The sequence below is a fragment of the Triticum dicoccoides genome, chromosome 7A, assembly GCF_002162155.2.
Source record: "Triticum dicoccoides isolate Atlit2015 ecotype Zavitan chromosome 7A, WEW_v2.0, whole genome shotgun sequence".
Taxonomy (NCBI): Eukaryota; Viridiplantae; Streptophyta; class Magnoliopsida; order Poales; family Poaceae; genus Triticum; species Triticum dicoccoides.
Window position 1 is genome coordinate 157,013,529 of NC_041392.1, and position 14,974 is coordinate 157,028,502.

At 48.5% G+C, this 14,974-nt stretch overlaps 1 protein-coding gene across 1 annotated transcript; it reads left to right on the plus strand.

The window, feature by feature from the left end:
• Positions 1–2,926: 2,926 nt before the first annotated feature.
• On the plus strand, positions 2,927–5,080 carry LOC119334214. Its single transcript, XM_037606819.1, has 4 exons — positions 2,927–2,981; positions 3,150–3,893; positions 4,025–4,180; positions 4,253–5,080. Exons 1-4 carry the CDS (start codon positions 2,979–2,981, stop codon positions 4,961–4,963), a joined length of 1,614 nt encoding a protein of 537 aa, XP_037462716.1. The 5' UTR covers positions 2,927–2,978; the 3' UTR covers positions 4,964–5,080.
• Positions 5,081–14,974: the final 9,894 nt, after the last annotated feature.

Here is a 14,974-nt window from a genome sequence, read left to right on the forward strand (position 1 = left end):
GATGGGTTAGACAGCTCCGACGATGATCAAATTCGGCTCGTTCCATTTTGCGTCTTCTTTTTTTTTCGACCGCAACTTCCTCAATAAAGACGACAAGGTCACAGCAAGGGCAAGCGCAACTGTGGGCGTTCTTTCTCCATAGCTTTAGTATAAGAACATGCCAATTTTTGGTAGTCCGATAACATATATTGATTTAGTAGAGAATGTCATATTTTGGTAATCTGATGATATGCATGATGGGCTCGTCACGACAGTGGAATATGTTGACTTGTTGAGGCGCATTGAACAAGTCGCCCTGATCTCGACACCAGACAATATCTCCTAGCGATTGACTTGCAGTGGCGAGTACTCGGCGAAATCTTGCTACAAGGATTTGTTCATGGGATCGACGGATGCCCCGTTCAGACGCTTGATCTGGCGTAAATGGGCCCGGCTCAATATCAAATTATTCATCTGGTTAGCCTCCCAGAACAGATGTTGGACTGCAGATCGTCTTGCCTCTCGTGGTTTGCAGCATGAACCCCCATGCGTCCTTCGCTATGAGGAGGAGGAAACCTTACAACACCTTGTGGGTTGCGTCTTCACTAGGTTTAACATGGCTTGAAATCCTTTCCTCGAGCAGTTGCACTTCTGTTGCGCCGATGGCATGATCGACTTCTTCCAATGGTGGTCGGAGGCCATACAACAATCTCTGTCAGCCTTGCGCAAGGGTTTGGCATCCGTCATCATTCTCACGCCTTGAGAGACTTGGAAGCACCGGAATACTGTCATCTTCCATGGCGCATGACCATCTACTACCGTACTCGTCAAAGTCATCAAGGATGAGGCAAGACATTGGGCTGCCACCGGCGCTAAAGGGCTAGACAGGACGCTGTATGTAAACCGACACTTTGTTGATCTGGGTCTGAGCAAATCCTCTCACTGGTACATAGCATCCTCGGAGACGCCTAACTCGAAAATATATTTTAGAGCACCTACACCCAGACCCCTCTTATCTAGCCATCCATTCTTTGCATCAAAATCTGTGCAAGTACATTTCTCTTTTTTGTTTCTCTCACATAAAACATGTCTTCAAATTCAAACCTTTGCAGAACAGTAAAGTTTTCTAACTACAATCTAGGATAAAAAATAGATTTTTTCGTCCAACATAAATATACAAAATAAGTTTTATTTGATTAAAAAAAATCTTATTTTTAGTATTTACATCGGACAAAAAATTCTGAAAGTTTCATCCCACATTTTAGTTAGTAAGTTTTGCCGCGCTGCAAAGTTTGAAGTTCAAGACGTGTTCTATATGAGAAAGGGGCGGGCCCAGGATTTGAGGACTGTGTATTCAAAATTTTAAAACGTTTTTTGGAAGCCTATAGCCTTTCTTTTTGCGAGTATAATCGATTATAGCAGCATATTGTACTATTTTTAAACTATATAAAATATATCGCATAATATATTATATTAATGAAAACTGATAATAACATGGTTTTGTTCAAAATATAGAAGTAAAAATTGTTTGACATATTGTGGGAAAATAAAAAATATATAGAGGATAGAAAATAACAAATGATAAGAAAGCTTACAAATTACTCCGTAAATAAATATAAGAGCGTTTAGGTCACTAAACTAGTGATCTAAACACTCTTATATTTCTTTACAGAGGAAGTACAAGATAACTTTACTATCCTTGATGCTTTGAAAATGAGTGGATGTCCTCATCCTTAACTTGCATATTACAGTGAAAAGAAAACCGTGCATGTCCATGAGTTCAGTTCAAGCAAGAATCGGCACAGAGAAGAGGCCCTAATTTCAGAAGCCAAACGATTAATACATTTAATTAACAATTATACCTTCAATACTTCAATCTGTGGTTGTCTTTGAGATTGAATCGATACAGCCTGCTGCCCACTGCCACTTCTGTGACGGCGCGCCGTGCGCATGCGCAATCGTCGATCAGGCGAGGCGACGGCAACAACCCTAACCGGCCGCCTGGCGTGTGGAGGCTCGGGTGCGAACTGCGATGCGAACAGAACGATCGATGCTGCGAAGGTGGAAGGGATGCCGGTTCGTCCCTACGTCTGAACTCGGATCGATCGATGGGATTTTTTTTACGATGATGGACGTGTATTTGCGGTGTGCTCCAACCATTTGGGCCGTGGCTGTTGAGGCCTTGCAGGAAAAAGAGTGTGGACTGCTGGGCTAGCTCTGTTTGTGGGCGTATGTGTATCAGTTTCATTTTTTCATATACAGACACAATATATACACTATATATATACCTAGTTTTTTGCCAAGAATAATGGGTATTCAGTTGTTGAATTGAGGTGGGCCCGCCCCTGATATGAGAGAAACAAAAAATAGAAAATTTCATATACAAAGTTAGTTGTCTCGCACAGATCTTAAAGCAATATTGAAGAGTCAGAATAGCAAGGCCTGGGTGCAAGTGCTCTAAAAATCTGCGTCCACGCCTAACAGTGTACGTCCTGAGGATCGCATCCTATGTTTTCTCCCCTTCTATCAATGCAAAGAACGCATCCTGCGTATTCGCAAACAAGATACGCCACCTGAGTAATTGATTTTCCGTTGGAGATTTTGTTTGAGGGATATTTCCCGTTGGAGATGCCTTACCGTTGGAGATGTTTTTTTCTTGTTGAGGGGTTGCCGTTGGAGATGCTGTACCGAGCCGATGCAAACACAAACCGTAGGCTTTTTTCCTAGCCATAACTCCAGCTGCAGCCCATGCTCGTCTTCTCACTTGTCAGACGTTATCATTTTCTCTAGCACGCTCGCTCTGAGCATGGACAACCCTGGTAAAACCAGGGGCGTACTTTCGGCTACTCTTTTTAACTTTTGCCACATATGGACAACTCTGGCGCGTCCTCATGTTGGCCTAGCTATACAGTACAGGATGAATTGTTCATTTTCCGGGTGCCAAGAGGTGTCGACGGGAGCTAGCTCCCCCTGCATTCTGGAACGCGGAGAGGACGATCATGGTATGTTCATTCTCAGTTTTTCTGGAGTTCTTTTTACAGTACATGAAGTCAGTTTAGGCTCTTCATTTTTGTGATCCAACCGCCTAGATTAGACAACAGTATAGCAGAGTTCTTGTACTAGCACGTAGTATATTTACTGTACGTACTAATGCTGATAATCTTTTTCAGGAACAGAGAGCACGAGCAGTGTCTTGTTCTTGGGCAACCTACAGGCAACGGAGTGTTCGGAACAGGAAACGTCCCCGGCCCATCGATGCCAACGAATCTGCCGCAGCAGAGTCACATCCCATGTCCGAGTTCTGCGATGGAAAGAGGAAGGCCGTCACCGAGATCGGATTCGGCGGAGTTCTACGCATGCCGATGAACGGCAATGCCAACCTCAGGCACACCGTGTCACTTCTCAGCAGAGTTGATCTGAATTCCAGGTCCCTGCCCATCGGGAAAGATGTCAGGGTCCAAATGAGCCCAGAGCACATAGAGAGGCTGATAGGCACGCCCTCGAGAGGCCGGCGAGTCTGTGGACTGGACCCGGACACCCCGGAAGAGAGGACGGACTTCGTGAGGCTCGCCATGGGCTCGCAGCGGTTCTGCAACGACGGGCTGAAGGCCGCCGAGCTCGTCGTCCGGCGGGACTGGGACGGGTCGGTCACCGCCGAGAGGGTGGATGAGTTCAAAGTGGCGTTCGTCGTCTGGATCGTCGGGCGTTTTCTTGCTCCGTCCGCGAAGCGTGGTGATCATGGGTGCTCGGACTTCTGGGGCTCGCTCTACAACGCGGATGAGATCAGAGAATACAACTGGAGCGCGTATTTCCTCGCACACATCATGGATGCTGCAGCAAGGGTTCAGTCAGACATCAGGAACAAGAGGGCCACGACTACAATGCTGATCACTGGTTGCCCGCTTCTCCTACAGGTAATTTCAGACCTTCTTTTTACAGTAACCAAAATGCTCTCTCTCTCTCTCTCTCTCTCTCTCTCTCTCTCTCTCTCTCTCTCTCTCTACATGAGTTCACATAATTTGTTGTGTTTTATTAACACATACAGTTGTACGACTTGTACCTTGGGCCCCTGAGCAAGCCACACTTGGTGTCCCCTAGTGTCAAATACTACGACAGCGAGACACTCGTCAACAAGATGATCGGTGCCGATAAGCCACCCAAGATTTCAGCGCAAGGGGAGCCATCCTTCAAAGCATGTGGCGTAAGTACCTTAGAATTGTAATTTTTGTACTCCTTTTGTCTCATGTTAAGTGCACCTGCATTTTTTCACCAGCCTCGCCGCCGAGAAGAGTCATGCTCCATGACTAAGGATCCAGGGCAACCAAGCTCATCCCATGTTTTGAGGCCAGGTCAGGGTGCACCCAAACCCCCTCACGTCCAAGTAACAAATCAAGTCCCACCGATCCTCCACCCCTACAATGCAAACGACTTCTGCGAGTTTTTGAAGGAGAGATACCCGGACGTGATCGATTCTGAATTGGTAGGCCATTTGAAGTTCCACAATGCTAGGTGCATCCTGCATGCTAGCATATTCAAGAACTCCATCATCACTGAGAACATGAAACTCGCGGCCAAAATACTAGACACGCAGACGCAGAGACAGCGAAAGCAGCAAGCGCCTGCCCGGTCTCGTGTTTTAGAAGACTACTTCACCGCTAGTGATTCTGAAACCGAAACAGAGAAGAAACGAGCCAGGACCCATGAAAACTGCTGGCCAGATATTGCTCCATGCTTCTCTGTCGGCACATCTCAGTGTGTTCTTGGGACTTCTGAGCTTCAGGTGGCTGGTGGTGCTATGAGAAATGGTGCTTGCGTGAATGCCGGCATTACGGTGGGAAAGAAAATGTGTGAATGGAACAAAGGGGGGAGTTTCTCCATGCCGAAGATTTGGCAGTGGTCTGATCTGAAGGTCAAGTTACCTGCCGGCTTAGATGATTGTTCAGAGGAGCTTTCCATGGATGAAGAGAGGTGGCACTGTGGATAAATCGAGAATGTGATGTGATCAGTGGCAGATCTTCAGCAAGAATTAAGCAGGGGCAAAATGAGTCTTTGAGGGAGTTGAGGGAACTAACTTAGTCTATTATGTCAAATTTAGCTTATATAGTGCCACTCCATTAATTTCTTACCTATAATTATTCTAATCTAATTTTCATATTCGGATGTTAATCGGAATTGGTTAATCTCATGGATAGACAAGTTTCTAGTAGTCATGCCACTTTACTGTATTGCGCTAATTTGTGATAGCTTAGGATCATGTGCTTCTGGTGCATGCTGCTTTGTTTGTGTTCTTGTATCGGTTTGAAGCCACCTTCATTTTCCTGAAACTTTCCTTACAAGATTGATCAAAGTACAGTTAGCTAGCATTGACTTCTTAATTCCAATCTTGTCATTCTTCTATGTCGATCAGCAGATGAAAAGATAGATATTACTTGAGTTTTGCTTCAGCACTAGTTAGACCTTCCGAAACAGTTCTTGATTTTATATGTTATCGGATAGAAGGGTAGCCTGGGGAGTCTTTGTTATGTAGGGATAGTGCTTAGGGCTAAATGAAACCAACAACTCAAAGATGCTGCTATCATACCAGTGGTTACTACTTAGTTAGCAATGAAATAGCTCTTTGATCTAGGTTCTTGTTTCAGTTTGGTGGCTGTTGTGAATGTAGTAAGATCGTGCCGTATTGTGATGCATAGGCGAGACACTTTCTGAGTCTTCTACAGAAACAACCCATGTTACTATTATGAGCAACTGTACTTGGTAGAATAAACTGTCAATGCATAACTGGAAGGTTAAGACAAAACACTTGTAAGTTTCAGAAGTTGCACATGGCTGTAATTTACAAGAGCCCACTCGTGCATAGGTTTAAATTAATTACATCTAACTAATCATCTTCCCGACGAGCTACAGCTACTTGTGATTTAATTTGGCATATTTCATTTTATTGTGATAGTTGTAGTCAACCAAGTTTCAGATGTCGCACATGTTCTGTCTTCTGTGTTTTCTACTATTTTTGCGCCATAGGCACTACACTGAAATTGCTGATGTACATTTATGGTCCTGTCAAATATACTGAGTATTGAAGATTGCATTATATAACTCACAAGCAGAACAACAGGCTGTTAAATGACACATATGGAGATCCTACATGATAACCTTCGGCCCTCATGATGTCAACCGAACCTAGATAGATAGAGATAGTTTGTTCAAATATTCTGTTATCACTATAACTAGATATCTCTCTATTCTATCCCTTGTTCTCCAAGATGTACTCGATCCCATCTGTACGCTAACCCAGGGAGTTGCACCCCTGGCTATTTAGCACGAAGCCGTCGCCCACAGCTAGGGCACGACGTTCTCTCGCATGGTATACAGAGCCTAACTCTTCCCATCTAGTTTTCCCTCCTCCTCCCGCAACCCTTGCCATGGCCTCCTCCAGCACCACCTCCTCTGCCCTCTCTGGTCAGATCACCGAGCGGCTGACCCGCACAAACTACATCCTATGGCGTACCCAGATTACGCCGCAACTGAGAGGGGCAGGCTTCTTCGGCTATGTCGATGGAAGCATAGCGGAGCCGGCCAAGATCGTCGTCAGTAAGGACAAGGATGGGAAGGAGGAGACCATCCCGAATCCACTCCATCCCATCTGGGTTCGAGAGGATCAGCAGGTACTAGGATATCTTCTGAACAATCTCTCCAAAGAAGTCTTGGTGCAGGTGACCTCGATCACTCATGCACACGAGCTCTGGACGACATTGGCGAGCATGTTCTCGTCAACCTCGCTGTCCCGCGTCAACAACATCTGTGCAGCCCTCACCAACGCGCAGAAAGGGACGCAATCGGTGGCCTCCTTCTTCGCGCATATGCATGGCCTCGCCGACGAGCTTGCTGCTGTTGGCAAGCCATTGCAGGATGATGAGTTGATCTCTTGCATCCTCAATGCGCTTGACATGGAGTATCAGCCGTTGGTGTCTGCCCTTGATGCATGCACCATACCAGTCACCCTCGACGAGTTGTTCGCTCAGATGAGCAACTTCGATCAGTGGGTGGCCCTCTTCCAAGGAGCTGTAGGAGGCGGCTTCAAGTCTTCTGCTAACGCCACCACTCACGGCCGTGGCGGGAGCTCACGTCACCGCGGGCCGCCCCGGAACAACAAGGGAAATGGCACCGGTGGCGGCAACATCAGCGGCTTCAACAACTCACGAGGCGGCGGCCGGCCTTCCTACACCAATACTAGAGGCCGGCGCAACAACAGCTCCAACAACAAGTCACGTCCTGACACGGTCAGGTGCCAAATCTGCGGCAAGTCGGGCCACTCAGCAAAGGATTGCTGGTACCGCTATGAGGAAGATGAAGATGACTCATCTCAAGATGAGAAGGTGGCCGGAGCAGCTGATGCCTCCTATGGCGTCGACACCAACTGGTATATCGACACCGGCGCCACAAACCACATCACCGGCGAGCTGGAGAAAGTGACCATGCGTGAAAAGTACCGTGGCAAGGACCACATCCACACTGCTAGTGGAGAAGGTATGAAAATTAGCCATATTGGCCACTCAATTATCAAAACCCCTCACAGAAAAATTCACCTTAAAAGAATTTTGCATGTCCCTAGTGCTTCAAAAAATCTTCTTTCTGTTCACCGCATTACCATTGACAATCATGTCTTTCTTGAATTTCACCCTTTCTTCTTTTTGATCAAGGATCAGGCAACGAAGAAAGTGCTATATCGAGGTAGATGCGTTCGTGGACTCTATCCCTTGATTCCGGAGATTAGAAGATTGAATAAACAAGTGTTTAGTGCCACCAAAGTGTCTTGAACACGGTGGCATGATCGTTTAGGACATGCATCTTTTTCTTTAGTTGAGCAATTTCTTAGGAAAAATAAGCTCCCATATGTTGGAGAGTGTGATGTTGAAACAATTTGTGACTCATGCCAAAAGGCCAAAATTCATCGGTTACCCTATCCAGTTTCTACAAGTATTTCTATCAAACCATTGCAACTTATCTTTTCTGATGTTTGGGGTCCTGCCCCCACCTCTATTGGTAGACATACATACTATGTGAGTTTCATTGATGATTATAGCAAGTTCTCTTGGATCTATCTTCTTAAGAAAAGATCCGATGTGTTCCAAGTTTTTCTCAATTTCAAGCTTTAGTTGAATGCCAGTTTGATAGTAAAATTCTTGCTCTCCAATCTGATTGGGGAGGGAAATACAAGAAACTAAACTCTTTCTTCCAAAAACTTGGAATCTCTCATCATGTGTCTTGTCCGCATGCTCACCAACAAAACGGGTCTGCCGAACGCAAGCATAGACACACTGTAGAGGTTGGCCTAGCTCTTTTAGCTGGCACCTCCATGCCCCTCGAGTTCTGGGATGAAGTGTTTCTCACTGCCGTTCATATCATCAACATGCTCCCTAGTCATGTCATTAAGAATGAAACTCCTATGGAAAGACTCCTTCACACCAAACCCGACTACACCTCTCTTTGTGTGTTTGGGTGTGCTTGCTGGCCCAATCTTCGTCCATACAACAATAGCAAACTCATGTTCCGCTCTAAGCAATGCGTTTTCCTTGGCTATAGTGCCAAGCATAAAAGGTGTTAAGTGCCTTGATGTTCCTATGGGACAAGTATATATCTCTCGTGACATAGTCTTTGATGAAACAAAGTTCCCGTTTTCCGATCTTCATCCCAACGCCGGTGCACTACTTCTTCAAGAAATTCTTCTCCTCCCATCTAGCCTTACCGGTCTTGATCAAGGGGGAGATAATTGTGTTGATCAATCACTGACTAACTCTCATAACCATGCACTTGAGCTTTGTGATGATGCAGATGAAAACCAAGGAGAAAACGGTGCAGAAATCACCCAAAACGATGATGAAATCAGCCCACATTTTATGTGTCCGGGGCTGGGGTGCAGATCCTCATCGGGATTGAAGCTGCAACAGCCCAGCAGCGAATCTGCATCGGGATCGATGCAGCAGTAGAACAGCATCCCACAGGAACCCGTGTCGCCTACCAGGCGCGCCTCCAGCGACCCAGCGCCTGGCACGCGGCGCCCCTCCACTGGCTCGGGCGCGTCTTCTGCGCCCATCAATCAAGTGCCGACACGCGGGGTCGCTGGCCCACAGATGGGCCCCGCCACTACATCCGACGGCAGCCAACTGGTGCCGCACCCAGCAGACAGAAGGCAGGCACGGAGCCCCGCGCTGATCCGTCTGGCGGTGCGTGATCCGGCGCGGATTCGCCCAGGCCCACGCCATCATTGCGCCATGATGGGTCGCCAGTGGACCCGCAGCCAGGCGCGGGATCTTCTGCACCGGCTGTATCGCAGTTGCTGTAGACTACCGCCATAGAAAATCCCGTGGATTCCTTCCCTGGTGCAACAGGGGAACTGGAAGGATCTGCCTCGGGATCAACCGGTGCAACAGCTGGATCTTCTGCGCCCAACAATACTACAGCAGCACCTGTTCCTCCGTGTACACGTCTACAGAAAGGGGTAACAAAACCTGTCAATTAGAAGCAAATAACAAAGTTTGGCCTAGCATGGTCAACAGGTGAACCAAGTACTCTTGAGGAGGCACTTAGTGATGCACGGTGGAAAAAGGCCATGGAAGAAGAATGCATGGCACTTCGGAAAAATAAAATATGGCATATCGTTCCCCCACAACAAGGTAAAAATTTAATTGATTGCAAGTGGGTTTTCATAATCAAGAGAAAGTCTGATGGAACTATAGATCGCTACAAGGCCAGACTGGTTGCAAAAAGGGTTTAAGAAACGATAGGACATAGATTACGAGGACATGTTCAGTCCTGTTGTGAAAGCTGCAACCATTCGTCTTGTACTGTCCATTACTGTTTCCAGAGGATGGAGTCTTCGACAGCTAGATGTACAGAACGCGTTCCTTCATGGTGTTCTGGAAGAGGAAGTCTACATGAAACAACCTCCTGGATTTGTAAGTAAAGGCAAGCCATTTCATGTGTGTAAACTTGACAAAGCTTTATATGGACTGAAGTAGGCTCCTCGAGCATGGTACTCACGACTCAGTCAGAAGTTGCAGACACTTGGATTCATTCCTTCTAAATCTGACACATCTTTGTTTATCTATAATAAGTCAAATACATCCATATTTGTTTTTATTTATGTTGATGATATTATTGTCACAAGTTCGTCTGATGAGGCAGTGACAGGACTGTTGAAGGATCTGAGTGTTGAGTTTGCTCTTAAAGATTTGGGGGACTTGCATTTCTTTCTAGGGATTGAAGTCAAGAAACATGGAAATAGTCTTCATCTCTCTCAGGAAAAGTATACCAATGATCTGGTAAGAAGAGTTGGGTTGCAAGGGTGTAAGTCCTCACCAACTCCATTGTCTAGTACAGAGAAATTATCCCTTGCAGAAGGAGAACCTTTGAGTCAAGGGGATAGTACCAGATACAGGAGTTTACTGGGAGCACTTCAATATTTAACATTGACAAGACCTGATACTTCCTTTGTTGTGAACAAAGTATGTCAGTTTCTTCATGCTCCCACCAAAACTCATTGGACTGCTGCAAAGCGCATAGTGAGATATGTGAAAGATACTATGAATCTTGGTCTTACTTTCAGCAAGTCTTCATCTACTCTTGTTAGTGCTTTTTCTGACTCTGATTGGGCTAGATGTCTAGATGACAGACGCTCCACTGGTGGTTTTGCAGTGTTCTTTGGTCCAAACTTGATATCATGGGGTGCAAAGAAACAAGCCACTGTATCAAGGTCCAGTACAGAAGCTGAGTACAAGGCGCTGGCAAATGCTACAGCTGAGATTATTTGGATTCAGTCCATGTTGAGGGAGCTTGGTGTGAAGTGCACTCAAGCTCCATGCTTATGGTGTGATAACCTTGGTGCTACCTATTTATATGCTAATCCAGTGTTTCATGCCAGGACAAAACATATTGAGATGGATTTTCATTTTGTCAGAGAAAGAGTTGCTAACAGGCAATTGGAAATTCGTTTTGTGCATTCACGTGATTAGGTTGCAGATGGATTTACAAAGGCGTTGCCCACGAGGAATCTTGAGAAGTTCAAGTGTAATCTCAACTTGACAAAGTTGTGATTAAGGGAGGGTGTTAAACAACACATATGGAGATCCTACATGATAACCTTCGGCCCTCATGATGTCAACCGAACCTAGATAGATAGAGATAGTTTGTTCAAATATTCTCTTATCATTGTAACTAGATATCTCTCTATTTTATCCCTTGTTCTCCAAGATGTACTCGATCCCATCTGTACGCTAACCCAGGGAGTTGCGCCCCTGGCTGTTTAACATGAAGCCGTCGCCCAGAGCTAGGGTACGACGTTCTCTCACACAGGCAAGAAGTGTATGTGTCTTGTTGCTTTGTAACCTGAGGTCTATGGTGAATTGGTTCCTAAAATCTGGACTCATAACAATGGGTAATAGATTCCTAGTATTCCCCCAACCAGTCTATCTACAAACTATACAAACTTCTTATGGAGCATGTGAACTTGTACAGAGGCTTTAATTATATAAATTCAACTAAGCATATTTCTTTTTGTAAGAAGGGAGAGAAGGATTTGGTGGAATTATCGTTGTATTGCTTGAGCCTCGTGGGCATATATATAGGAGTACATGATCTACTTGGAGTACAAGGCAAGCCAGAATATTTCCTAGTCTAACCTATGTTTCCTAATACAATCACGTTACTCAACATCCCCCCGCAGTCACAACGGTAGCGACGTAGACGGTGAGACTGGAGAAGAATCCGAAGGCAAGCCGACGGACACCCCCCACAGTCGTAACGGGCGACGCATCGCGGAGTCGTGGCTGGAGTGGAAACCAACGAGGTTGCTCAAGCAGGCAGTAGCCCTTTGTGCCATTTGTCGATGTAGCCGAGAGCATGGGTGGTGGAGCCGTGGTCGAGGTAGCCGTGCGAAGAATGCCGTGGTCGATGTCGAGTCGGGGTGGCCGGTGTCGAGGAAGTCGCTCTGGAGCCGCAGGCGCAAGGGGGCGCCGAGTTAGCATGGGCGCAGTGGTGTCGAAGTAGTGGTGCGCCGGGAAGAAGATGTGGTTGATGACGCGTCGCGGCGGGTTTGCCAAGCCCGGGGACACATCGTGGGCGAAGGCACGCACCGGTGTTGCCACCACCGGGCATGTGTAGACGGACGAAGACGAAGTTGACGAAGCACCGCACCAGGCTTGCCAGGCCCGAGGACACGTCGTGGACGAAGGCACGCATCGGTGTTGCCAGCACCGGGCATGCGTAGACTGGGACCTGCACAAGCTGTACGCCATGTCGAAGAAGTCGGAGAGGCCAGCAGAGAAGGACTCGACGACGGTTGCGGCGCCAATCGGCGTGAGGCCAATGTCGCCCACGGTTGTCGGAGTAGATGAAGCGGTTAGGGTAGATGAAGGCGACACTAGCGACGGGCTGGTGCTGGACGAAGACGAAGGGGGTGGACGGGTGGCTACGGCAGCTACGGGGGTAGCGGCGGCGGCGGCTAGGTTAGAAGCACGGCGACGATGCTCGAAGTAGGCGAAGAGCCCTGACAGCTTGACGAAGACCGGCTCGGACGGTGGCGTTCCTGCGCCAAGGAAGACGGCGCGGCGCATACCATCGGAGGTCGACGCGCGGTGACGGCGGAGTGGACCACGGGCCACGGCGCTACGGCCCGAAGAGGCGACGCAACAGCGGCGGGCAGGTCAGGGCGTCATCGGAAGACCTCGGGACGGCGGCAGGGACCGCGGGCCGCGGCGCGACAGCCCGAAGGGGCAGCGCGACGGAGGAGTGCGGGTCGGTGCAGCCGCGGGGACGGCCTCTGGACGGCGGCTGGACCGCGTGCCACGCTCGCTACGGCCCGACGGGGCGACGCAGTGGCGGCGCGAGGGTCGGTGCTACCACGGGGACGACCTGGAGCGAACGTCCTCTGGGCGGCGGTGGACCGCAGGCCACGGTACTACGGCCCGAAGGGGCGACGCAACGGTGACGCGGGTCGGTGCAGCTGGGAGAAGAACCACGGGACGAGGCGATGCAACGGCAGCCCATTGCTCGATCGGTAGAGGGGCGCGCTGAACTCGGGACGGTCTTCATGGGGCCTGCGGAGGCACGCGCACCCAACGGGCCAGGTCGGTTGCACGGCGTAGATGAGGCGGATCTCGGCGGCGGGCGGGTGATCAATCCGATCGCATGCGAGGTCGGGGACGCCGCTCGGTGGAGGCGCGGTGACGGCGGAGTCCGAGATGAAGCCGACGGCGGCGGGCGGCAGGGCGGTTATGATTGGCCGCAGCATGGCGCGAGGCCGCCAGGTCGGGGTGATGCAGGAGTCTCGGTCGGAACAGGGCGGTGACGGCCGGCGTAGATCGACGGTTGGGCCGTCGCGCGAACGGCGGCGGTGAAGGGCCGCCTCATGACGCGAGGCCGCCGGGTCGGGGCGACCGGCAAGCCGACGCAAGAACGCCGTGCGAGGCCGCCGGGTCGGGGCGACCGACGGGCAGACGCGCGGACGACGCGCGAGGCCGCCGGGTCAGTCAAGAAGCCGGCCGATCGCGTCGGTGTTGGCGTAGAGGCGCACGGGGTCGACGGCGACGGTGGGCGACGCAAACTGGATCACATGGACTGAAAAAACAAAAAGGAGACGCCGATCAAAGCGACCGGCGAGAGAAAGAAAACCCGGATCAAAGGATCGGGAAAAAAGACTTTCTAGGGCAGCCGGCCAACACGGCGGGCGGACGAACCCTAGGTACGGGCGGCGCGGCCCCCGGCAGCGGTCATGGAGGCCGACCGCCCTAGAGGCAGCGCGGGTGCGGAAGCGGTGGCGGCTAGGGTTTAGAACCCGGAAACTGATACCATATTAGAAGGGAGAGAAGGATTTGGTGGAATTATCGTTGTATTGCTTAAGCCTCGTGGGCATATATATAAGAATACATGATCTACTTGAAGTACAAGGCAAACCAGAATATTTCCTAGTCTAACCTATGTTTCCTAATACAATCACGGTACTCAACACTTTTGCCTTTAGTTCATCAGTCATCTGCTGCCTTTCTCAAAATCTTCTCCTTCGATGAACACTTTTTGGGTGGTCTTACATTCCCCTTTCAAGGATCTCATTACTCTCACAAAAGAAAATTTCTTCATCATGATGAAATGGGAAAAGGTTGGGACAAGAGAAAGCAACCAATCATGCTTTGCTTCATTCCTGGGATGCCACAGAATAGACATGCCAGCTTAAGTGACCCTTAATTTTCTTAGATTTCAATGTATTGAATTCATCCGATTGCCCTGCCTGTCAAATGTAGGGTATACCAATTTGTTTTTGTTTTTTTTGAAAAGGAGAATATATTAATATCAAGATACCAATTTGTTGGCATGCAACTGACAAGTTGGTGTCAACATCTTTTGCTATGGTGCTCGTTCTTTGTTTAAGGGCGACCATTTGGTCTTCACCGGCTTTCGTTGTGCTCAAATGGCACCATTTCTGTAAGAATTTTTACGTGACTGTAAGGTATCCTCTGATAGCCTGTTGCACCTTGTGGTTGGTAGTGGGCGGCTGAATATTATCCAGCTGACGAGTTGGCATGACACGCATCCTGATAAGTGGTTTGTTCCAGAAAGGTGCTTCGTCAGGTGGAGTTCAGTCTCATATCATGTGGGTTTAAACTTATAAGAGCCGAAATGCATTTCCCTGTGTGCTCTTTCATCTTCGTGTCATTTTTAACCGAAAAGCAATAGGAAGTGTCAGCCTCTCATGCATCCACTAATTTGTTTATTTTAGGCTAACATACATCCACTGAAATCAAGCAGGTAGCATCTGCAGTCTATATCCAGCGTTTTGCATTCAGATCTGACATGTGAATGCATGCATTGCCAATTCCCGCTGCACCAAATGCACCTGCTATTTCAGCAATTAGTTAATTACCGACCCAGAACATTATTAATGTGAATAACCAGATCTGTAGTACCTTTAAGGAGTGCGTAGTAAGTATAGTTTGCTCTGACGCCT